This window comes from Pantherophis guttatus, chromosome 1 (genome assembly GCF_059756535.1).
Source record: "Pantherophis guttatus breed Tessera chromosome 1, ASM5975653v1, whole genome shotgun sequence".
Classification (NCBI taxonomy): Eukaryota; Metazoa; Chordata; class Lepidosauria; order Squamata; family Colubridae; genus Pantherophis; species Pantherophis guttatus.
The window spans coordinates 41,717,357-41,741,420 of record NC_142063.1 but is presented as its reverse complement, the minus strand read 5'-3'; the positions used below and the strand labels follow the sequence as shown (position 1 = coordinate 41,741,420).

At 36.1% G+C, this 24,064-nt stretch overlaps 2 protein-coding genes across 9 annotated transcripts in view; one reads left to right on the top strand and one right to left on the bottom strand.

Moving 5' to 3' along the window:
- The window catches only part of SETD3 (SET domain containing 3, actin N3(tau)-histidine methyltransferase), a 59,895-nt gene extending 52,377 nt beyond the window's left edge, over positions 1-7,518 (bottom strand). Inside the window, exon 1 of one of the 2 annotated variants that reach the window (XM_034418448.2) lies at positions 7,386-7,518. The gene's annotated coding sequence lies outside the window, so the exon portion shown is untranslated. Of the gene's footprint in view, positions 1-6,884; positions 7,070-7,385 lie in introns of those variants that run through there. The other variant, XM_034418447.3, reaches the window with a different exon arrangement.
- On the top strand, positions 7,410-23,658 carry CCNK (cyclin K). 7 transcript variants are annotated; one of them, XM_034418443.2, is made up of 12 exons: positions 7,410-7,630; positions 9,512-9,760; positions 10,653-10,734; positions 11,283-11,414; positions 12,158-12,226; positions 14,848-14,953; positions 16,511-16,568; positions 18,026-18,195; positions 19,406-19,710; positions 20,227-20,260; positions 20,463-20,531; positions 22,427-23,658. In XM_034418443.2, the coding sequence occupies exons 2-12, from the start codon at positions 9,564-9,566 to the stop codon at positions 23,047-23,049; spliced, it is 1,845 nt and encodes a 614-aa protein (XP_034274334.2). In that variant the 5' UTR covers positions 7,410-7,630; positions 9,512-9,563; the 3' UTR covers positions 23,050-23,658. The 7 variants fall into 7 exon arrangements, with proteins under 7 accessions (XP_034274334.2, XP_034274333.2, XP_034274336.2 ...); XM_034418442.3 differs by having other exon boundaries at positions 20,224-20,260; XM_060687324.2 differs by having other exon boundaries at positions 7,509-7,630; positions 9,512-9,720; positions 20,224-20,260.
- Positions 23,659-24,064: the final 406 nt, after the last annotated feature.

The following is a 24,064-nucleotide window of genomic DNA, read 5'->3' as shown; positions in this document are numbered from 1 at the left end:
TAAAAGTGGCAGCAATAAAATTCTTGACAGGAACTTACCAATCTTAATGAAAAATAGTTTTTTACTCTCTAGGATTGTGCAGGGCATTCAAAAGAGGTGATTTGAGGAGTGTATCTCCTCAAAACAGTAAAGCAGTTATATGATTTAAAGCTGCTGTGAAGATAGCCCAATTGTCCCTGCAAGTGTGTGTAATAAGTAATTTCCATAGGAACTACCAGAAAACCAACTATACATGTACTGGTAATCTTCCATTAACAACTGCCCTGTTCAGCAAATTTCAAACTTATGATTGGTCCTCCAACTTATAACTGTCACAGTATTCCTATCAAGCAGAAGCCCAATGACAACAGTAAAATCCAATTGAGTTCCTTCTTTTACTCCTCCCTTCCTTTATCATTGTTTACTTATTATCACTTGATAGCCATTTGTGAGCTTCACAGGCAGCTCCCAACAAGCAGTCAATGAGAAGTGGGCAGTAAGTCACAAGTCACATATATGATGTCACACTTAAAGACCATGGGTGATTCGCTTAACAACTGTAATGGAAATTATGCCATAAGTCTGGTCTGGTCATGTAATATTTCACTTAACAATCACATCACTTAGCAACAGAAATGCCAGTCCTTAAATGAGGACTACCTGTACATACATGCAAAAATGATAAAGGCTAAGCAAAGGCCATAGTTGTTTTAATGCTTCAAGAAAATGTGATTTCATTGTGATGTTTTGCACAGCCATTTGTTTCCTGTTTGAAACAAAAGTCCACCAAATGCAACTGGCTTTTCATGTATTTAAGAACTGATAGTATTAAAAAAAAATGTTTTTTTAAAAAATACTCAAGCAAACAAAAGTGAATGTTTAACCTGTATATTCAGCTTGTTGAATATGAAAGTATTCAAAATATAGTATCTCAAAAACTACAAAGGTACATTGTCATAGTTTGATAGCAATAATAGCCTTAGGTACATACCGCTTTATAGCACTCTCTGAATGGTTTACAAATGTCTGCAACAATCTGGGTCCTCATCCTTAGAAGGATGGAAGGCTGAGTCAACTTTGAATTGGTCAGGATCAAATTCCTGGCTATGGGCAGAGTTAGGCTGCTATATTGATTCTAAACACTGCGCCACCATGGCTTCCACGTACACATGTTGATCTTCACAACATGTGGAAGTGTGTCATAGCTTGAACAAAGAAGTTGACTTCTGAAAAACAGTTGTTGATGCTCACCAGGATGGAAAAGGTTACAAAACTATTTCCAAAGAGTTTGGACTCCACCAGTTCACTGTCAGGAGGGTCAAATACAAAATAAGGGAGTTGACCAATTCCTCATATAATAGACAGAATGTGTATTGGTTATTTTGAAACTCTTCAATGGCTTCAATAAATCTGTCATAATTTCTTTCTGTTGTTGATTATTTTCTCACTAGATAATTAATATCTGCTCTAGCCCATGGCTGTTGGCCTATGACATCACAAGGTTTAATCATTATCTGCATACATATGCACAAATACAAATAAACTGATTTTGACTGAAATTTTATCAAGTAAATAGCTCTACTTCTTCCTTTTATTTACTATCTCAAAGAATCTGAATACTTCCTAACTCTGTAGGCTCAAAGTTACGTACTATTCTTTGTAAAAATAGTGTTTTTATAAGAAAAAAGCAATTCTATATACTAGATGTTCAGGAACATTAACAACTTCAATTATCCGAATGTCACTGAACACAGGAAACCAAGCATGAAAAATTACTATAAGGAGACCATGAATTATCATATTACAATACATCATATCATCACCTGTACTCTAGCACATGGAATTATTGTTTCTAGTATCAAGATTTAAGTAGTGTGAATTATGCCATATCATGACTAATATATTTTGTTCAGTATCACTTCACTTAGAAAGATTAATAGTCTTTCATAGAGTTACAAGAAAACCATACATTAAAATATGGCTTTTTGTAAGAAATTCATGTAAGAATGTTATGATGGTAAATAAACTGAATGATAACACTGAAGATTTTTCTATGCCCTTCCTACACTCAAAACTAGACCATCAAATACCACCTAACGTTTCATAACAAACAAATGGGAAGGGAAAACAAAAATAAAAATAAATTAGTATCTGTATGCATATAATTATTCTAAATCAGGGGTGTCAGACTCAAAGCCTGGGGGCCAGATTCCAGCCCGCAGGGTGCTTTGATCTGGCCCGCGGGGCCACCCTGGAAACAGCAAAGGACCAGCCTGCAGTGCCTCTGCCAGTGAAAACAGAGCTCAGGGGCATGGTACGCGTCCCCCGGGGCCCTATTTTAGGCCGGGACAGCTTCCTGCAGCCCTCTGCCAGTGAAAGAGGAGCAAAAATGGCCCACCCTGGCCATGCTCATCCTGGGCCCCCAAGGTCAAATGCAACCTTGATGCGGCCCTCAATGAAATTAAATTTGACATCCCTGTTCTAAATCTTTGACAATTTCCCAATCCTTTCCAATATACATTTCTAGCTTTTCAGAGTCTAAATTTATATACAGGTAAACAATTTGAATAAGAATGTAATCTTAGATTTCATTTTTTTTTTCATACTTGAGGCCTAATTCAAAGAAGTGAAAAAGTTTCATTAAAGAAAACTTCCTTAAAAAATATCTTCCGAAAGGATATTTGATAACAATTACAAAGCAATATATCACCAAAACTGGGCAACAATAACTCTCCCCAAAAAAACTATGACTGAAATTCTGAGATCACAATTAGGAAACATAATGTGAAACATGTAAAATAATGCAGTAAAGCAACTTTCCCTCACCTAATGGTCTCTAGATGTGTTGGATTACAACTTCCATAATCCCAATAAACATACAATAAAACCATCTGAGGAAATCATATTGGGAAAGACTGTACTGAACTTTGAAAATAGGAGTTGGGTAACCAAGTAAGCTATGAAAAAAAGCATTTCCTTCAACCAAAAGACAGTTTCCAAATTGTTCCCTTTTTGAGAAGGAAAGTGCTTTACTGTTAGACTAGAAATACATTTATGGCCATAATTCAGCTGCAGTTAATCAGTGGAAAAATGGAAAACACAAGTTGGAAGCCATTCTGTTAGTTCTCAGAAACTAATAGTTGTAAGTATGCTGGCCCTGAACACAAAGATTTCAGCTTTGTTTCTTTTAGCTCAATCTATTTAGAAATTTAAAGTATATTTTATAATTTATTGCCTAGCTACTATTGCAGGGAAGGGTAGGAACTTAAGCAGGAAAATATTTTGCAAGATCCAAAATTAGTACTCAGGCTGATGTAACTGATACATTAGTGAAGCTGTCCCTTCAATTTCCTTTTATAAGCAGCAATATATATGTGCAATAAAAAGTATTTATCTTAATCCTATTGATATTCTTAATTCTATCACAATGGAGTATGACAGATTTGTTTGTTAATCAGCTAAATCCCCTCTTAACAACTTGAAAGTGACTGTGAAATATAGAAGAGTTAATGGCTTTTTTCACACCATCTACACTCTATAAAAGTATGTTAAACTTACTTCACTATCTATAAACTTCATAAATCAGATTGAACATGGAATGGGGCAATCATAAGCCCCATTGTACTCCGTACAATACATACTGCAAAAAGAATTCACTTCTCGGTTTTCACTGTATCTGTGTAGAATAGATGGCTATATCTTTATTCATTAGATGTTAGTGAAGAGGAACTAGAATTGGAGCTTCACTGTGAGAAATTTTTATCATTTTTTGCAGATAGTGTCAATTAGAATTGCCTTGAATTGGACTCAAGCATTAAGACAAGTTACAGGGAGGTAAGAATAGTAATCTTTTATGGTGTAAAAATAGATTCTTTTCATCATGAAGAACTTGAGAAGAGAGGCAGAATATGTAGCTAGGTAAAGAGCACTAACTGCTTGTTTGATCCCTCCCCCTCCCAGTTGATTAGATAAAAATAGGACAGGATTAGTTTCATAGTTTATGGGAGAGCAGCCACAATAAATTTAGAATAAAAACAATAATGGTGCACTTGAGAATCTGCAAAAAATATCACTGCCTACAAGCAAGAATTAGTGGGACCATAAAGTAAGCAAAGTAATAGAAAATGAAGAAGCTAAAATGCTCTGGGTTTTTAGAATTCAAACAGACAAGTATGTGCCACATAATACCCATAATATCCCAGACTTGACAATTGTTGATAAGAAAGATAAAAAAGTTTGGATAGTGGAACTGACAGTAACTAGAGACAGCAGAAGAGAAGAAAAAGAAATGAGAACATAACAAAATACGAAGACCCGCAAATAAAAGTCTAGCTGCAGTAGTAAAAGAAAGTCGATAGTACCAATAGTAATAGGTGGCCTGGAGTACAATCTCAAAACAACTGGAGCACCACTTTAACACCAATATCAGTGACAAATCATCAGTCAATTGCAAAAGGCAGCTTTAATAAAAATAGCTTACAACCTGTGATGACACCATTAACACTACAAAACAACTTCTGCCTACATTTTTAGGGGTAAAATGCCAAAAACAATCTAAATATCTGGCTGTCTATGACAGATCATCATCATCATCATCATCATCATCATCATCATCATCATCAGTTGCTCATAGTCCCTCAATAGTGAGATGGGTGGCATTTAAATTTAATAAATAAAAACAATACAATGAAGAGATTTGAATCACTTTATGTCATTAAAAATATAGTTTGACCAAATGTATAAATTAAAAAATAAACAAGAATAATACATTTGCAATAATTTTCCAAAATCAATGGCACATCTTAATTTTTTATATGAAATAGGAGAGGACAGTTCACATAGCTTGGTCTAATTTCCATGACCTTGGTTTAATTTCAAAAGTCCTTCCATGTAGGCAAATCAAATTTCAAATAAAAACTGCCGCTTCTTTGGCAATCGACAGTGATATGAGAAAGTGAGAAAAAAGAGTGTGTTAAAAAGAGGAAGAGCGAACACAAATAAGAGGCTAGCAGACTGGAAGAAACTAGTGTTTCTGCAAACTATTTGTATGCAATGCCATTCTAAGAGAGTTGGCAAAAATAATTTTTATATTAATTATTATTATACCTGAAAATTATCAGGACTTTAAACACCATTAAAATAGCTAAAAATGACATATATTATCAGATATACATTTACTGAAAACCATGTTAGCTATACAAAATAAAATAAAGAAATCCCCTCCAAAATAAAAATTACCAGAAAATTTTCTAATTATCCACAAAAATTCACTAAAATTTAAACCTTAATCTATTTATTTTCCATAAGCATCACATAGCAAAATTATATTATGCCACAATTGCGTAAAGAACTGGAAATAGGCTTACTAAAACATAAAGAGATGGACTAAATAATCCATTCATTTAAAAATGACAGTAATGCATTTCAAGAAAGTGCAAATGCATTGTTTTTAGTATTTTTACCATTTTTCTCTTGCTGTTAATAATGTTCCATTAAGCTGTTTTACAAAGCGTCTATCAAATTGATTTAAAAATAGTAATTCCATGCTGTACATAAATTTTTATTGCAAACTTGAGAAACCCCTTTATTGAAAATACTTACTTCTACAACAATTATCAAAAAAGATAATAATCCAAACATGATTATTATCATGTGAACAAGGCTACAAAAAGGATAAGCAGAAAAATTACGATGAACCTCAATCACATACAGCAAGTATTAGAATATTTTCCAAATATTTTAAACTACCACTGAGGTTAATGGGAGCTGAAGTCCAAAACTTCAGTATAAGACTGCTAACCCCTAGTATACATTTAGGGGAAGAATGGGATATAGTAGAATAGCTGATCCAGATGTGGAACTGTATTATATACACAAAACAAAAGGAAACTAAATACTACTAATATAAGGTTAAGTGAAAAGAAAAGCATTCAGATCAAGATCAAGATCAAGGAAGAATGTTTGAGAAAGCTAAAATGGAAGTTCTTGTAAAGAAAAAGTGAGTTAACTAAAAGAAAAGACTAAGGAAAAAAAGAAACAGAACTGGTAAAAAAGGAGACCTAAAATTGGCATGTTGCTGACAAAAGAAGAAATTAAAAGGCAGAATAGACAGGCAAATGTGAAGATATTATGATGGCCTAAGAGTGTTATGGAATATTTGGAAGTTATAAATATCAAATACAATTATAAAGATCAGTAACAAGATACAAGTAAATTGAGATTTTATTTATGAAAGGGGGGGGTGTCTGGAAATGCATAATTTAATGGGTTGACGGATAAGGGAAGTTAGAGACGAAAACAAACGGAGGCTTAGAACAATTTAAATTCTACATTTTAAAGTGATGGCCCTGGGAAGATGGCAGGCAAAATTTCTCGACTGGTCTGTACACCTTTATCGGAAGGAAAAGTCCCAAACTTCAAGGGACGAGGCTCATTTCCAAACTTAACTGCAACTGATTAACTCCGCCTGCACAATCCAAGTTGCAATTCTATATAGCTTTGGTTGGGCTTTTCTGAAGATCTCCTGTACTGCATAAAGAGCAACGGTTCCTCTCCCTTCAGGGAGGGCAACTATGAGGTAAATGTGAGCAGTGATTACAACCAAGGAGAGGCGACGGTTCTTCTTCCAGGTTAATCAACACGGAACCATGTGGGCGTGATCGCACGGAGAGGGAAGAGGAAGGGCGGGCAGAGATCACGAGTCTGGATCGCCCTGTCCACTTCAACGCACGCAGGTGGCGATCCTTCGGACTGAGAGGGGGCATCCCCCCCCCCTCCGGGACGAGGAAGACATGGGCCAAGTCAAGGCCCACTGTAAAATAATCTGCACAAGTTGAGGGTGTGACAGAACAGGCCTCCCCGTTACCTTTTACCGACGACAACAAGGGACTCAAAAATCCTCTCACCTGACGGCTCTGCCCGGGTTGTGGAGGGGGGAAGGGGAGCGACAGGGGCGACCGCTAAACCAACCACGGCACCTCCGCGCGCACGCGCGCGAACACACGCATAGACACACACAAACTTCCTCGCCGTCGAACATCCAGTGTTTGCCCTCATTCGCCTTTTGCTCCGCCCCTCCCCTCCCCAGCCCAAGAATTGCGTCGCGGCCATTGGTTTCCAGTCCTCTCCGTAAGGCGGCTGACCAATCCAGTAAGCCGCTCCCCTGGCCTCTCTCGCCTATTACAGGACTGGGCGTGTAAAGGAGAGAAAAGGAGCAGGCGAAAATATCTAGCGGGGAGGCGGGATAATAAATTTTGATTGGCGGGAAAATGAAAGTAACTCATTTCCCCCCCCCACCTCCCCGCCATTCTTCTTAGAAATCATTGGCTATAGCCAACGCCTCCTTTTTCTATTATGTGTTTCCCCATTGGCCAACCACTCTGAAATGTTTTACAGGAATGGCAGACCTTGTCTCGCGCGCAGGCGGGGTTACCGGAGGAGGGGCGGTTAGTAGAAACAGCGGAGCTTTGATTCGCGGCTTGGTATTCATGCGCTTTCTGAGGAGGCGTCGTCGTCATCAAGTCTTCTTCACCTTGCGCGCGACGACGCAATAACGTCAGCAACGACTTTGGTTGGCTTTTCGCAAGATGGCGTCGCGCACGGGCTGAGGTGGCTGGCTTGCTGTTTTCGGGTCCCGTTGTACCCGTAGTCCGTGAGTAGTTCCATCAATATTGCGTGATTGACTGAAAGAGAGGCTGCTGCATGGTTGAAACTATCAAAGTGACAGAGGTGTGCTGAGGTTGCCTTTGATGAATTAGTGGCAGCGGCTCCGGTGAAGGATGGAAAAATATTCGTTTTAAATGACGGGGCGGAAAGAATTTTTTCTACTTTCCAAGAGCCCTTCTAGAAAGTTACAGCCCAACTTTCAAATACAAAGGCAGCAGTTCGGGAATTATTATTGTTATATAATAAATATAATAATGGCCGTAAAACAGAATAAAGTAAATGCGGTCTTTCTTGACAAGTTTATTAAATAAGTAAATCTGACTTGACAGTGAAACGTGTGCGCATTTATCCAGAATATAAAATGAATAAACTGGAAAATGTTTGCCTTGTAATTGGTAGTACCCAATTTTTGAGAGTTTGGCTTCAGTAGGGGCCAGAATTACAGAATTGTAGAGCAGTTAATGAGAGGGCTATTTTATATACTTACTATTCCTGTTTATTTCATTGTTTTTCTAGGTACTGTGGGGGACCAGAGTTGATAATTTAATTTAATTTAATTAATTCAATTTATATGCCGCCCCTCTCCGAAGACTCAGGGCAAATAATAGATCTTTACAGTACTCTGCATCTTATAGATTTAAAATCATAATTGGTTAAACCACTGCCACCATACCTGAGACTAGTGTCAGGTAAAGAAATGACTCCAATGTTTGTTTGAAAAGACTGGAATCTAACGTTTGGAAGTGTGCTGTTCTTTGGAAAGTGGAGGCAATCTGCTATTTCAGATCAAAATACCATGAGAACGGAGCTTGTTTCAAGCATTGTATACTAGTTTGATTTTGATGAGTGTGGTGTATGAACCTTTCTTAGATTTTACATTTCTTGGATTTTATGTAGTTACTAGATCAGAGTTACCGAATTTAGGATTATTAGTGTTCAAATCTACCAGTTTTTAAATTAGCTCCATAGTGAGATTTAACATTGATTTGCTGAAGTTACATATATTTATTAGATTTGCATTCAACCTTTTCTTCAAGAATTCAAGATTCCTAAATAGTGATTTTCCTTGCTTTTTAATCCTCATCATAGCAGGCTGTAAGATACCGTAGTTTTGTATGAGATAGAATTGTCACTCAGTGTATCATGACCAAGGATTGATTTACTGTAATCCTGGATAATTCAGGACCAATACTTAGCCACTGTACTGAAGTTGTGGGGCATTTTGATTCATATTTTGTTTTACCCTGTGAAAATTTCACTTTGACGACTTCTGCATAGCAAAACTGCAAAGAGCAAGATGAATCTCATTTCACTTGACCGTTTGATAATTTGAGTAGTAGTTAGAAAATCCTACCTTGTTGGAAACTTTGTTGATCATGTAGCTCACTGTCAGTATAATTTAAGGAAATGGGCTGTGAATGATTTCGGTAACCATAGCAGGCCAGTCCTTCTCCAACATAATAGTTCTATAATGTGTTGCTAGCTACCTTGAGAGATTAAAGGACAATGAAAACTAGACAACTAGGTGACTTTGAGCCAGTCACTTTCTCTTAATCCAATTCACCTCACAGGATTATTGTAGGGGAAATAAGAAACTGGAGAATTAGGTACGTTTGCTGCCTCGTGTTATTTATAAAATAAAATAATAAGGGGGATAAAACATTTTTTAAAAGGCACAATAAACTTTAAATAATAAATGAATAAAAATGGAAGAAATAAGAATAGAACATTAAAAAAAAAACCTCACATACCTAAATTCATGGATTCTAGGAATTAGAAGGTGGCATATAAAAATGCCTGAAAACATGTTAGGTTTTGAATGTAAATTCCTCAGAGACTCATTGATCAAAATTTACTTTTTCCATAGATTCTAAAGTCATATGAAAAACAAAACCTTACTGGAATTATTCTGTTGATAAATGAAGGAAAACAAAGAAAATTCTAGTCCCTCTGTAGCTTTGGCAAACCTGGATCATACAAAACCATGTTGGTATTGGGATAAGAAGGACTTGGCACATACACCATCACAGCTAGAGGGACTTGATCCAGCTACTGAGGCAAGATACAGAAGAGAAGGTGCCCGGTTTATATTTGATGTAGGAACCCGTTTGGGATTGTATCCTTTTAAGATTATTGTGCAGTATATAGGATTAAGATTTCATAATATATTTTTACTTGATGCTCAAATAATAAGTGTTTTCACAAAAATCTTTATTTAAACTTTTAACAATCAGAAACTATTATTTAAATACTTTTTTTTTCCTTTCCCAATTTTAGTTGCAGCTTGGTGGTTATTTTATTGGTACAATATTTTTTTCAATAACAAAATCTGTTAATTTACAATTTATTATTGTTTGCAGTCCATAATCCTCTAACTAGTTTAACCCGGTATCATATGCCAATCAAATAATGTAACTTCTGGAACATTTCCTTAGCATTTCTAAATTGTTGCTCAAATGCTAAACTTAGGTTAATTTTAGTAATTAAATAGTAATGTTATTAATCTGTTGAACTGTATACAAGGTAGTCATATTTTATATGTCATTACTTATGATGTGACAACTAGGAATCTAATCTCAAATTACCTGGGCTTGTAATTCGATTTCAGTGTGATATTTTTATCCATTAATTTTCCTTGTGGTAAGATGGGTGGCCAATAAATTTAATAAATAAATAAAATAATTTTAGTTACTTCATAACAATTCCATACATTATTTTTATGACTTTGTGTCAATCTTTACTTGTAACTGCCTGGACTAATCCCTGCGGTTTTCAGATTTCAGAAGTGATTTGCCATTGGCTTCTTCCTATAGTTACCTAAGTCTAAGATCACTCAACTGTCTTCATGCCTAAGGCAAAACTAGATATCACAGTCTCTCAGTTTTTAGCCAGGTTCTATAATCAGCATACTTGACTAGCTCTCTTTGATATATTATTCAGTTTTATTTATTTATAATATTTATAGTTGAAATTGAGCTAAATATGTTACATTCCTATCCTGTATTCAGACATTATGACACACTGGCAACTGGAATAATATATTTCCATCGGTTTTATATGTTCCATTCCTTCAAACAATTCCCAAGATATGTAAGTGCTAATACATTGCTTTTGGTTTACAGTATGTAATTGCTATCTACTAATGCTTCACAAAAAATAATAATATCTGAACAAAAACAATACAGCCCAGAAATAAAATACATTGCAGGAATCTGAAGGACTTGGAGGCAGAAATAAAGGGGAAGGAATATGCAATTATTTATCTGCATATTCCTTGTTGTAGTTCCTGTAGGATTTAAAGGATATTGCGGAGAAGGTAGATTAGAGTTTTAAGAATTTTGTGTAATCCCTATTTTGAATATGTTGATGCACACCACCTGAATCAGCCTCCAGTATATATACAAAACAGTATACTGCTCTGCTTTTCCCAGAGAAGACTGGTTTTGTAAATCAAAAACAAATGCAACTTTAAAATCTGGACTTTTAAAATAATATCACAAATGAATCTCAGCTATTCGATTTTTGTTTAGTTTATTAGCTCTTACTGGCAGAAATAATAAGACCAAATTATGGTCACCAATACCGAATATATAGGCCTTATGTACTTTAATGGCTTTCTAAAATCATATTTTTAATAGGTGACTGGAGCTTGCTGCCTATTCTTAGCAGGAAAAGTTGAAGAAACACCTAAAAAATGTAAAGATATCATCAAAACAGCTCGTAGTTTACTAAATGATGTTCAGTTTGGGCAGTTTGGAGATGATCCAAAGGTAAACTCAGATGTGCTAAAGAGTCTCTGACTTAAATTTTTCATGGTACAATCCAAGTAACATGTAGCTGTTTCTGTAGCTGTTTTGGTAGCATTCATAGAATAAAATACAGGTAATTCTTGACTTACAACCATGCATTCAGTAATAGTTCAAAGTTATGAAAAAGTTGATTTATGATCTGTTTTTGAAGTTATGACCATCATACTACCCCTGTGATCACACGATTGTGTTTTGGATGCTTGGCAATTGGCTCACATTTACAATGGTTTCAGCATCTTGCAGTCACATGATTGCGATTTGCAAGCTTGCCAGCCACCTTCAAACGAATAAAGACAATAGTGGAAGCTGGATTCACTTGATGACTGTGTGATTTGCTTAACAACCATGTCATTTGCCTAAAGATTGCAGTAAAAATTATCATAAAATGTCACAGGGTAAAAGTACTTTTCATAAATAAAAAGTCCAGTCGTGCGATTATTTGCTTAACTACCTTGCTTAGTGGCTGAAATTCCAATCCCAATTGTGGTTATAAATCAAGGACTACCTGTAAATAAAACCTGAAGTAAGTTTCTATCATCGAAATACTTGATTTTTTCTATATAAAAATTGGCAATTTATTAATAATTGAAATATATTTCACTAGCTTGATTAATTTAGCTAGTAATTTCAACATGTTATTTTCAAAGGCAATATGTATTGCAGTGCTTGTGTTGTTCTCCTGTTGCATTTGCCTGTCTTTTCAGCAAAGAAATAACCCACTGCACAAGGGAAGCAGTGAAACTGGCCACACAGAGTGCAGCCATATGCATACAGTAAGCAAACTGGAAAAAAATCAACATTTGTCACATTTCTTGTTAAAGTATCTTAGCCACAAGTCTTCCAATAGCTTAGTAGGAGGTATTGTTTAATAATAGTAATTTATGTTTGGCGGGCCTGAAAGTTAAAATGGATATAATTCTTTACTGGCTTGTTTCTACATACTTTTATTTAAAAAAGGTTTGTGTGTCACTAGAGAATTACATCACATGTAATGTTTAGTAATTTTTGATTGTTTTGTGATTAATGTCCAGTAAAATTTACTTTGGTTGTCTATAATGTAGGCTCAAAAATTCAGCTAATCTTTTGGTACTTAGCTAATAAGTGTGAAAGAAAGTACTTCCTATTGACTAATTGACTATGGGGATAGTGCCTTTTGTGAATCTGTTTCACCTATTTTCTGTTAGGGATTAGATTTCTTGTTAATTTTTTTAAAGCAAGATTCCCACTTATTAACCTACTTATTATCACAGAATAGTAGTAAAATACTGCTTGGCTCTCATATTTTGTAGGTGCTGATGTTTTAAGTGAGAACAGATGAAAAGCTATTCACATAAACTTAACAGGGAAAAAATCCTCAAAGCTATATAGTTCATATTGAAATGCACCTTTATGTAGTTCTATTCAGGGTGGACAATAATAAGATGATTAAAAAATCAGTTTTTTAAATTTAAATTGGATTTTTTTCATTTTTATCAAATGTATTTTAATAAAATGCTTTTGGAATAAAAAGCCTATCTAAAGATAGTTTTCTATTTAAGATACATTCATAATTTAGTTTTTTCAGCATTAAATGGGGCTTAGTTATGTAGCATGAGGCTGTATAGTCTGCAATACTGGGACTGTTGGTGAGTCAACAGCAGGTCACCGGAAGAGCTGCTGTGGGACAGAGATGACAGTTGCTCTTGAAAAATTAGATTTAAATCGAGTTGATTTAAATCAAGCCTTTTTACTAGTGATTTAAATCAAGTTGATTTAAATCAAATCTACCCTGGTTCTATTATTGCCTGGCAACTGTTTTCTTTCTAGTAATTATCATTTGATTGTCCATTTATGCAGTTTCACTATTCTGCCACAAACTGTTTAACACTAATATGTCCCCTATCCCATCCCAGATATGATTGTTAAATTAGTAACTGAATTTATCATTTGGACATACTGCAATGTTAGTGAAAAACAGTAAGTCTTAACTATCAAAAAAAAATAAACTAACTTATTGACAACAGTTGCTGACAGTCTTATTGGGAATGTTGCAGGATAGAAATACATTTAATAAATAAAAAGAAATGGTAATTCATACCTCTCCTTCCTCTGCTTCCCACTGTTTTGTCCTTATAGGTCTCAAGCTTTACTGGTAGAGGAAAATGTAATTGGTCTCAACCACAAATAATTTATACTGGAAGCTATATTTAAGATAAAATAACACCAAGTTCTGGAAATAGGCCCAGAATTATTTTTGATGAAAGTTGCTGTACAGTCACAAAATACAAGTGCCTTTATGTACTTTTGTTTATGTGCTAAGGAGATTTTTAAATATTTAAAAATAAATAAGATTATCTTCATAAGCAACTGTAAATATTGCTTCCCTTAGCGTTGTTTATTGATTGATTTAGAAAAATTTATATTGTTGCCTACTCACAAATGGCAACTCAAAGCAGCTTACAAGGATATAAAAGGAATAAACCATATAAAAGGAATAAAAAGAAAAAGAATAAAATAATAATCTCCCCACTGTGGTGACAACACAAATTCATACTAGCCATTTATTGGGTTCCATCCCACTCTGAGTTCCCCAGGCCCGCTGGCAGAACTACGTCTTCAGGGCCATTCAAAAGAGTTTTAGAGTGGGGACCAGTCTAATCTCTGGGGGATGATGTTCCAGAGAGAGGAAGCCACCATGGAGAAGCCTCTTCTTCTGGATCCCACCAGATGTATCTGTTAGGGGATGGGACCTGCAACATTCCTTGCCTTTCCGCTCTAGTGGGTTGGGTTGATGTGACCAGCAAGAAATGGTCCCTCAGATAACCTGTTCCCAAGGCATAATGGGCTTTAAAGTAACAACCAGCACCTTGAATTGCACCCAGAAGCAAATCAAGAACCAATGCAGTTCCCACAGGAGAGGTGATACATGTGCATACTGTGGTCTGCACAAAACCATGCAGGCCGCTGCATTTTTTACCAGCTGGAGCTTCCTGATGCTTTTCAGGGACAGTTCCTTGTACAGCATGTTGCAATAGTCAAGATGGGAGGTGACTAGGGCATGGGTGACCATAAGTAGGGATTGTTCGTCCAGGGAAGGGTGTAACTGGCACACAACCCACAGTTGCACAAAGACCCTCCTGGCCATGACTGCCACCTGCTCTTCGAGTAGGAGTCGTGAGTCCAGGAGAACCCCCAGATTACGCACAGGGTCTGTTCGGGCAGTGCCACGGCAACCATCATTGCATAATGATAGCTGAGACTTTTATAATTAAACAAAACTAATGAATACAGGTATGCAAAATATTTTAAATTCAAAATATCTTGAATACATAATGACTGTACTGACTAATAAAATAAATTGAACTCAAAGCATTGTGTGCCCTCAATGAATTTGTATTTGCTCTTTTGATACTAGGAAGAAGTTATGGTTTTAGAGAGAATCTTGCTGCAGACAATAAAATTTGACTTGCAAGTTGAACACCCTTATCAATTTCTACTTAAATATGCAAAGCAGCTCAAAGGTATTATCATTTTATTTTAATACTTGTTAATAAATCTTTGTTACAAGTAGTCCTCAATTTATGACTGGTCACTTAATGACCATTCAAAGTTACGACAGAGTCAGGAAAGACTTTGTGACCTTGAAAGATTACTTGAAGTTACAATTTCCTCCTGCCCCCATCATGGTCACATCACAATTCTTATGCCTGGCAACCACGTTGAATTTATTACTGTTTGCCAAATGCTGATCTTTTTTGTGGATGCAATATTTTTTTTGCCCAGCCAGTGCTAGAATACCTCCCCCTCCCTTGCCTAGAAAATGAACTTTGGCACCCGGCTGGAGAAAACAAACTTGCATCCAAAAATCCATGCTTTTTTTCCAGTCTTTCTACCCTTCAGAAACATTGTATTTCCTAGCTTTCTAGCTGGAAAATGTGATGTTTCTGAAGGGTAGAAAGGCTAGTACATGGAGGGGAGGGGAATTGAGAGGTTGGAGAGAGGAAGCTCAGATCCCGAAGATCCAAGTTTCCTCTCTCTGACCCAGTGCAGTTGTTCTTGACTGCATACAGAGGGAGATCTAGAGAAACTAAACTCAGATCTTTGGGATCTGACCTTCATTTTTCTAGCACATGAGTTCTTTTTCAATATGGAGGTGAGCTGCTTGCCCTTTTTCAACAGGGAGCTACTTTTTTCCACCTGCTTAACAACTGAAACTGGAAGAGCAAGGATTGTCATTGTTGAGCAAAGCAGTCACAATGGCCTCATGCTTAGCAACCACAGTAACTTGCAACTAAAATCCAGTCCAATTGTGGTCATAGGTCAAGAACTACCTATACTTATGGGCTATTGGTCTGAGCTCTGAACTTGGCAATTTGGTTGTAACCAAATTGCCAAGCTCAGAGCTGAGACCAACAACCCAACTACCAACCTGAGCTACTTATATTCAAATATATTTCTGCCTATACTTATGTCCATGATTGTTATGTATAGTTCTTGTAGTAGGATCACCACATAAACTTAAACTTATTTTTCTTGCTTTATTCTGAAGTCTGGTGATCCTGTAATAAGCCCTTCTTTTACTTTTAATTTGGGAGAAGGGAGCATTCTCCATTGGGCTGTGTTGCCAAGTGGGATGATATCCTAAGAAAGCATCTGTCTATGGTTACTTTTCCCCTTCAGAACAGTGAAGACAAGAGTTAGGAATTGGTTTGAATTTGATCATGTCTGATGACATAGATATCAGACAGTCCCCAGACTTCCAATATATCAGAGCTAGGAAAAGTTGGCCATATAATTGCTCAGCTAATTCTCACACATTTCTCCAAGTTGAAAATTGAGAGAAGGCGGGCCCACTCAATAGCAATAGGACTTAGATTTAAATACCACCCCAGTGCTTTTACAGCACTCTTTGGGCAGTTTACAATATCAGCATTGTCGAGCAACACACTCTTTTAGTGGAAATGTTTATTGAACTCTGACAAACAACATAGTAAAGTTCTGAATAACACTGAGAATGTTCTGTTGATATGGCTATTTATTGGCTTAATCTAGTCATTCTTTTTGCCTTTTTCTAATAGGAGATAAAAATAAAATTCAAAAACTGGTTCAAATGGCATGGACTTTCGTAAATGACAGGTAAGATATCCCTCCTCCATCTTCAGTCATATGTTATAAGCATTTTGTTCATTATGTTGCAGATTCCAGGCATTATTCGGGGCCAAATTATTTAATATGTTTTTAAATTGTTTTTAAACTTTATATATGTGTTTGTTTTATCTTTGGCTGTGCACCGCCCTGAGTCCTTCGGGAGAAGGGCAGTATAAAAAATAGATTAAATAAATAAATAAATAAATTATTTTCCTCAGTATTTAAAAATAACTTAGTGAACCTAGTGACTTCCTTCCAAATTGTTTATGTGTTTTGGAATGTGTTAATTTCATGGAGTCCTTTGCACAAATCTCAGTCTCTAGAAATAGCTATCTGCTCCTCCTCTTCAAAGAATGAAAGAGATGAAAGGACAACAGAAAGTGAAAAAAGGTGCATCAGAAATAATGGATTCTTCCATCACCTTTGGATCTAGTTCCATCAACTGCTAGCTTCAACTCCTTATTGTGTTTATGTCTGAAGTCCTTATTAATATATAAATAATGTGCTTAGAGGCATAGATAGCCTGTTACAAAGCATTTCAAACACCTTGAACAGGTTCATCAGCTATGACATTGATAATGAACTTACGATACTTGTTTTCAAAAATGACATGTCAAACTTTGGGTGACACACCAACTAACAACTATTCTTGAAAACACATCTCATTCTTGTGCGATGTTCTTGTATTCTGCATGAGAATAGAGTGCTCTTATGTGACCTCTGAAAGTTGTGGAAAAGGGCTGTATTGTCACATGACCTTGGGAGCCTCCAAAAATTCTGTGAGTGAGGCATGTTTTCACATGAGTTTTGGAGGCTGTGGAGGCATGAGAGAATGGTATGTATTTGCAAGGCCTCCTGAAGTCACATGGAAGGGCCATTCTCGTGTAACCACTATAGAGATTCCGCAAATTAAGCGAGAATGGGACTTGTTTAAACATGGTTTTAGGGAGCTTCCAACGCATTCTCCAATGTAGCTTCAAAAACGAAGGCCTCTTGCAATAGCAATAGCACTTAGACTTACTGTACATACTGCCCCATAGTGTTTTACAGCACAGTCTGGGTGGTTTACAATATAAGCATAATGCTCCCAACAATTTGGGTCCTCATTTTACTGACCTTGAAAGGATGGAAGGCTGAGTCAAGCTTGAGCCCTCTCAGGATCAAACTCCAGTCTATGGGCAGAGTTTGCCTATAAGACTGCATTCTAACCTCTCCCAAGTCTGGAGTCTGGAGAGTTTGGTTGGGAAAAAATGACACATTCCTAACAAGTCTGAAATGAGTTTGGGTTTGGGGACCATCTAGATGCAGAAAATTTCCATCTTTGGTTCTGGATATGGTCTCAAAATTGAGGGTGTACTTACAGTCAGTCAGAATTGTGTTCTCCCACCTGATGTCGTATTTTGTTATATTTTGTTTCATTTGTCTTTTTTTTTTTTTTTTTGAAGTTTGTGTACTACACTTTCTCTGCAATGGGAACCTGAAATTATAGCAGTTGCAGTTATGTATCTAGCTGGTCGCTTGTGCAAATTTGAAATTCAAGAGTGGACCTCAAAGCCCATGTACAGAAGATGGTGGGAACAATTTGTACAAGATGTACCTGTTGATGTCCTGGAAGGTACCTGAAATATTTCTAGTCTAATACTTTTGTTTTTCTAACGGGTTGTATTGTTATCTTATCTGCCATATATAAATTGTAGTTTATCCTGACTAAAATATAAAGTGTTCTTTATATTCTTGTTTTGAAACTGCATGAAGAAAGGTTAGTTTAATTTATTCCCATCAAGTATTTATTTATTTATTATTATTATTTTGCTTTCATTTATATGCCGCCCTTCTCCGGAGACTCAGGGAGGCTTACAATGCTTTAAGCAATAGCCTTCATACTTTTGTATATTTATACAAAGTCATCTTATTGCCCCCATAATCTGGGTCCTCATTTTACCTACCTTTGAAAGGATAGAAGGCTGAGTCAACCTTGAGCCAGGTGAGATTTGAACTTGCAGTAATTGCAAGCAGCAGATGTTAATAACAATGCTTTAGTGCACTGTACTACAGGCTCTTCCAATAATTTATGTAAAATTATTCATAAAATTATTTGTATCAGTGTTGGAAATGAAGCCAAGCCCAGACCTGAGGGTCTTTTCCTGCCCCTTATGTGTATTGAAGTCAAGATAATAATCTCAGTAATTTATAATTAGATATAAAAAGGTCCTTAAATAAAACTACATGTTTTTAAAAAGGCAATTATTTCTGTATTTTTTAATCTGAATATTCAGTTTATAATTTTCAAAATATGCTTTGAAAATATTACTTGAAATTAATTTTGCTTTGGATAAAAGGCCTTTTACCTTTCCAGAGAATCTATTGCTTTGAACAATTTCCAAATGTCAATTGTAAAAATCATGGCAAGGGTGTATAGTTCTCAAAGACCCTAATCACATAGAGAGTCCATGTTGTAGTTTTTCAGGGAGAGAGAGAGAACTACAACATAGACTTCCAATGTCATTAGGGTTTTTGATAACAGTCTGGGGTTGCACTATGTGTATGTGTGCACACAAAAGCACGCACATTTATATATACTTCTGTAAAAGAGAATCCACGTTTGAAATTAGTTCTGCCCAATGAACTTCCAGATATTTTTTTTCTTTAGTTTTTGTCTAAAGCAGAGCTAAGAAAATGCACTAAAACTAAGCTTTGTCGGTTTTGGTAAAAACAATTAAAATTGAATAAATCAGGTATGAGTTTGAATGCATTTTTTCAAGAATGCATTTGGCTGATTGTTAAAATGTGTAACTTTTGTAATTCTTTTTCCCTCTCTTCCCTAGACATCTGCCATCAGATTCTGGATCTGTACTCCCAGGGGAAACAACAAATGCCTCACCATACCCCCCATCAGCTGCAGCAGCCTCCTTCCCTTCAGCCTACACCACAAGTGCCTCCAGTCCCGCAGTCTCAGTCTTCTCAGAGTTCAGAGCAGTCTCAACCCCAGCAGTCCAAAGACTCCCAACAGGGAGGGACACAGCAGCAGCAACAACAGCAGCAGCAGCAGCAGCAGCAGCAATCACAAATTCAGCAACCCAAAAAACCCTCTCCCCAGTCAAGTCCTCCCAGGCAGACCAAGCGACCTGTGGTAAGAATGACAGAAAGAATGTTTTGTGTTACAAAATGTGATGGGCCCATTCTTCTTATCTATATTTGTCAAGGGGTTTCTATACTGCTTTTTAGTACAAAGAATCCTGAAATTTGATGTTTCAGATTTATTGCTTATAAAGCACTAGTAAAAAAGATGCTGAATATGGAAGAAAGTATGCAGCCTAAGAAAGTATGAATTGGAAGGGACGTGAGTACAGTGCTAAGTAAGCACAAATGATACATGCTTGGAACCTCAGACACTGAAAGGCTGAAGTCTTTAGCAGTTGTTACCAGTTATAAAAATGGTGATAAATTTTGCTTCTAGTTACTATAGTTTATTCCAAGAATTGAGATTCCAATCTTCAATATCAGTTCTTGAATGCAAGAGTAGATAAGGCTAACTTATAATATTTGCAACCCAGATGTGGCTTAGAGAGGGTTTTTGTTTCCAGTGTTTTTAATGCTGCTATTGTAATTTTAATAGTACTATTGATTTGTGTTTTTTTCTTAGCAGGCTGTATCACCAAAGGAAGAAACCAAACCTGCAGGTAAAGTAGACCTTTTTTTGTATAATTAAAGCTAGTTATTTACAATACATTGCTATGCATGTCTGCTCTCAAGTAAGTATCATTATCCTTAAACTCTATAATTAAATTATTAGTTTCATTATTTTTTAAAAAAACTTTTTTTTTTTTGCTATTTTTTAGCTGTTAAATAAAATGTAACATTTAATTCTTGTTTTGTTTTCAGAGGTGCCTCCTAAAATTGCTAAAATTGAAACTGCTCATCCACCAGTACCATCTGTGCATCCACCACCTGGTAAGTTGTACTGTGAGGTAGAAAACACTATGCTTAATAGAAAGCTAAAGATTTGTTTGTTGTGTAATTTTCTGAAAACTATAATTACATGCTTATCAATAATCCTGAGTTGTCAGCCTAAACTCATCTGTATCCTGTACATCTACCTGTTTATCATTTGGAAATAAAATTTAGAAATAGGGAGCTCCACCTGTTGCCTTGGCTTCATGTTGACTTCTGAGAATTAATATAGGATGTTAAGAAGCATTGCAGCATTTGACCCTAGAAATCTTCTTCCCCTTTATGTGGGAAAATATTTTGACCCACAGTACTAATACAGCCTTAATATTTACGGAGCTGAATAGGGCCTTAAAGGACTATTGGTAGCAGATTTTGTTTTCAGACTATATTTTGCTGGAAAATAATAACAAGGAAAGGCAGTACAGATCTTTCTATCATAATTCTGTTTCTTAAATATCTATCCTTCCTATACAAATATTGAAGATTCTGCAAAAGTTATAAATTATGTATAAGCTACCTGCTATATTTTACTGCTTTCTGTATATGTCCATTAATTACTGGAATTAGAAGAGTATGCAACTGAGATAAAACTTGTTCTGTATACCAGGGATTAGAAACTTTTACCAGATAGCAAGCACTGCTGCATGATTTTGCATGATGTCACAAATACCGCTTTTAAATATTAAAAATAGCTAACATAAGATATTGTGTAAAAGCCAAAACTTGAAAAATCTCATCTCTAAATCCCATCTTGTGTATGTGCCATTACAAAGTTGTTGGTCCTAGTAATAAACATTAACTCAGCTGTTACATTTTTAATCTGAACTTGGCATTAGCAAATTGCCAGAATTTTTAGGCAAAGAAATAAGTGAAATGACAACATTTATTATTTTTCTAGACTTTCTGTGTGACAAATGTTTCAATGTATTTAAAGTTTGGCTATTGTATGCTTGTATAAATTAGGATATACAGATGCATCCAAGATCTCCAATATCCCTTTTGATACCTCCTTTTGCACCGAACATATTCCCTGATTTTAAAAAAAAAATTGTCCCAGAAGCTTTTAATTTTATGAAAGGGAAAGTTGCTATACTATAAAGCAAGGCACCAGTTACTCAGTATCATTTTTACTTCAGAGAATGCTATAGATTTTTTAGAAAATAAAAATTTGCTGCTACAGTCCAATGTTTTCTTTGGAAGTGTGACCACCTGTTCAGAGGACAAAAGAAAGAAAATATGGAAGTGTCTTGCAAACAGGGCTGGGGAAACTGACAGATAACACTTTGGTAATCAGTGCTTTACAGTTAGTTATTTCCCCTCCCCCCATCACAACCATTTTTCAGGAACATCTTCATAGAATTCCAAATATATCCTTCAGCTCAACTGATAGGGCACTGTTCACTGGCATAGAACTTTACCCTGAATACTGAGGCATGTAAGAGAAAGTCAAAATATATCTTTTACTAGTTTGGGATTCCTTTTCTAATTTGGGGCTACCTTTCTTTGTTAATGTAATGTCATATCTTGGCCATGGTTTTTTCCCTTCTCAAAAACTGCAAGGGATCAAATTTTAGCTTCAGAATCTTTTTTTTTTTTTAATTTGATTTATATGCCGCCCTTCTCCGGAGACTCAGGGCGGCTTACAGTGCGTTAAGCAATAGCCTTCATACTTTTTGAATATTTTATACAAAGTCAGCTTATTGCCCCCACAAACTGGGTCCTCAATTTACCTACCTTAGAAAGAATGGAAGGCTGAGTCAACCTTGAGCCTGTTGTCTGATGTTATCTGATGCTTCATCAATTGTAGGTGTTTCATATGAAGACTTTAATTGTTCTAATATATTTTGACTTTATAGATAGGTGTAGTAATGTACATATTTTCTACTGTTTTTCAGAACATAAACCTCCATTGACAAGTACGGTTTCCATAGGAACTGATCAAGCTACTGCAGTAGATTCTGTAGATATAACCAAGGTCCAGATTGCTCCACCATCTCATCCAGCTCCTGTACATCAGCCACCACCTATGCCTCATCGTCCCCCACCCCCACCCCCGCCTTCCAGCTACATAACCGGTATGTCCACTACAAATTCATACATGTCAGGAGAAGGGTATCAGAGTCTCCAATCAATTATGAAAACAGAAGCACCAACTTATGGAGCTTTACCACCCACTTATGGACCGCCAACTCATTTGCCATATCATCCTCATGTTTATCCACCCAATCCTCCTCCTCCTGTCCCCCCTCCTCCACCCACATCATTCCCTCCACCTACCATTCCTCCTCCTACTCCAGGATATCCTCCGCCACCTACTTACAACCCAAATTTCCCACCTCCTCGGTTACCACCCTCTCATGCAGTTCCACCTCATCCCCCTCCAGGACTTGGCATGCCACCTGCAAGCTATCCTCCTCCCACAGTGCCCCCTGGTGGACAGCCACCTGTACCACCTCCAATACCACCCCCTGGCATGCCACCTGTTGGAGGACTTGGCCGGGCCACTTGGATGAGATAGCAGTGGTACATAACATCTTTTTTTGTCTTGGGCAAGGTGGAGAGTATTATAATCAGATAAGGATACAGAGGCTGCTGTTTGGAAATGATATTGGTTTGGTTACAGTTTGATCGGCAGAAAAAAATAGTTTAAATATTACAATGCTAACTAAAATATAAAGAGTTTTGTTAATTGTAGTGCTGGATTAGTTTGTAATAATATGTTTTGAAGGCCATATTGGCTGAGTTGTATGGGTAAGAAGAAAAAATAGAAAAGTAAATGCCTACTTGAATATCAGGATTAAGGTTATTCCAGATGAAAGGGGGGGAAACCCTTTCTGATTTTATTACATAATGTTCCAGCAAAATTTCACTCTTAAGTTGCAATATCGATTTATTTTATGCTTCTCTATGTATATGTGTGCATACATACATAAAACCTCACTTTCTGCCATTGTTATTTTGGAATGAATGTTCAGACATAATTTGAAAATTTCTGTATGTACATATATTTTCAAAATGTAAAAAAAAACCTCTAATGGGATACAATGATTTACACCTTTGTTGTTTCTGATTCTTGAAAAAACTGTGTTGACATGTATCCAAATAAACCTGCTTCTGAAAGCTGAAATTTTCTCATTGCTATTCAGTGCCAATGGCTCTCTCTTTTTCCCCATACCAACGTCCCCATCTAAATGAGGTAGCCAGCCAGCTTGGTAATACATATTTTCTCCAAACAATTTCTCCATCCAATTTCTAATCTTTTTGTATCTGCTTTTGCCCTTATGCTGCTCTTCCATGCATATTTACCTGACAGTATTCATCACTATATGTAGAGAGATGAGTAAACCTATTTAGCATTACATATTATATGATTGAAAAGAAGAAATATTGATCCAACAGAACTCAAAAGGATGGCTCACATTTCTCTATCTAATTTTTAGTTAATATTAAAATATACAATATAATGAATGAAGAATCACAGATTTAACTAAAATTGTAATTTTATGTTGATTTCTAAGTATTTTAATATTTTT

What these genes read in the sequence shown, in the direction of transcription:
- CCNK (XM_034418442.3), top strand. Translation starts at nt 9,564, where the DNA reads ATGAAGGAAAACAAAGAAAATTCTAGTCCCTCTGTAGCTTTGGCAAAC. An exon ending in AGTTTGGAGATGATCCAAAG is followed by an intron (nt 11,415 to 12,157) that starts GTAAACTCAGAT and finishes CTGTCTTTTCAG; the next exon opens with CAAAGAAATAACCCACTGCA. An exon ending in ATCTGTGCATCCACCACCTG is followed by an intron (nt 20,532 to 22,426) that starts GTAAGTTGTACT and finishes ACTGTTTTTCAG; the next exon opens with AACATAAACCTCCATTGACA.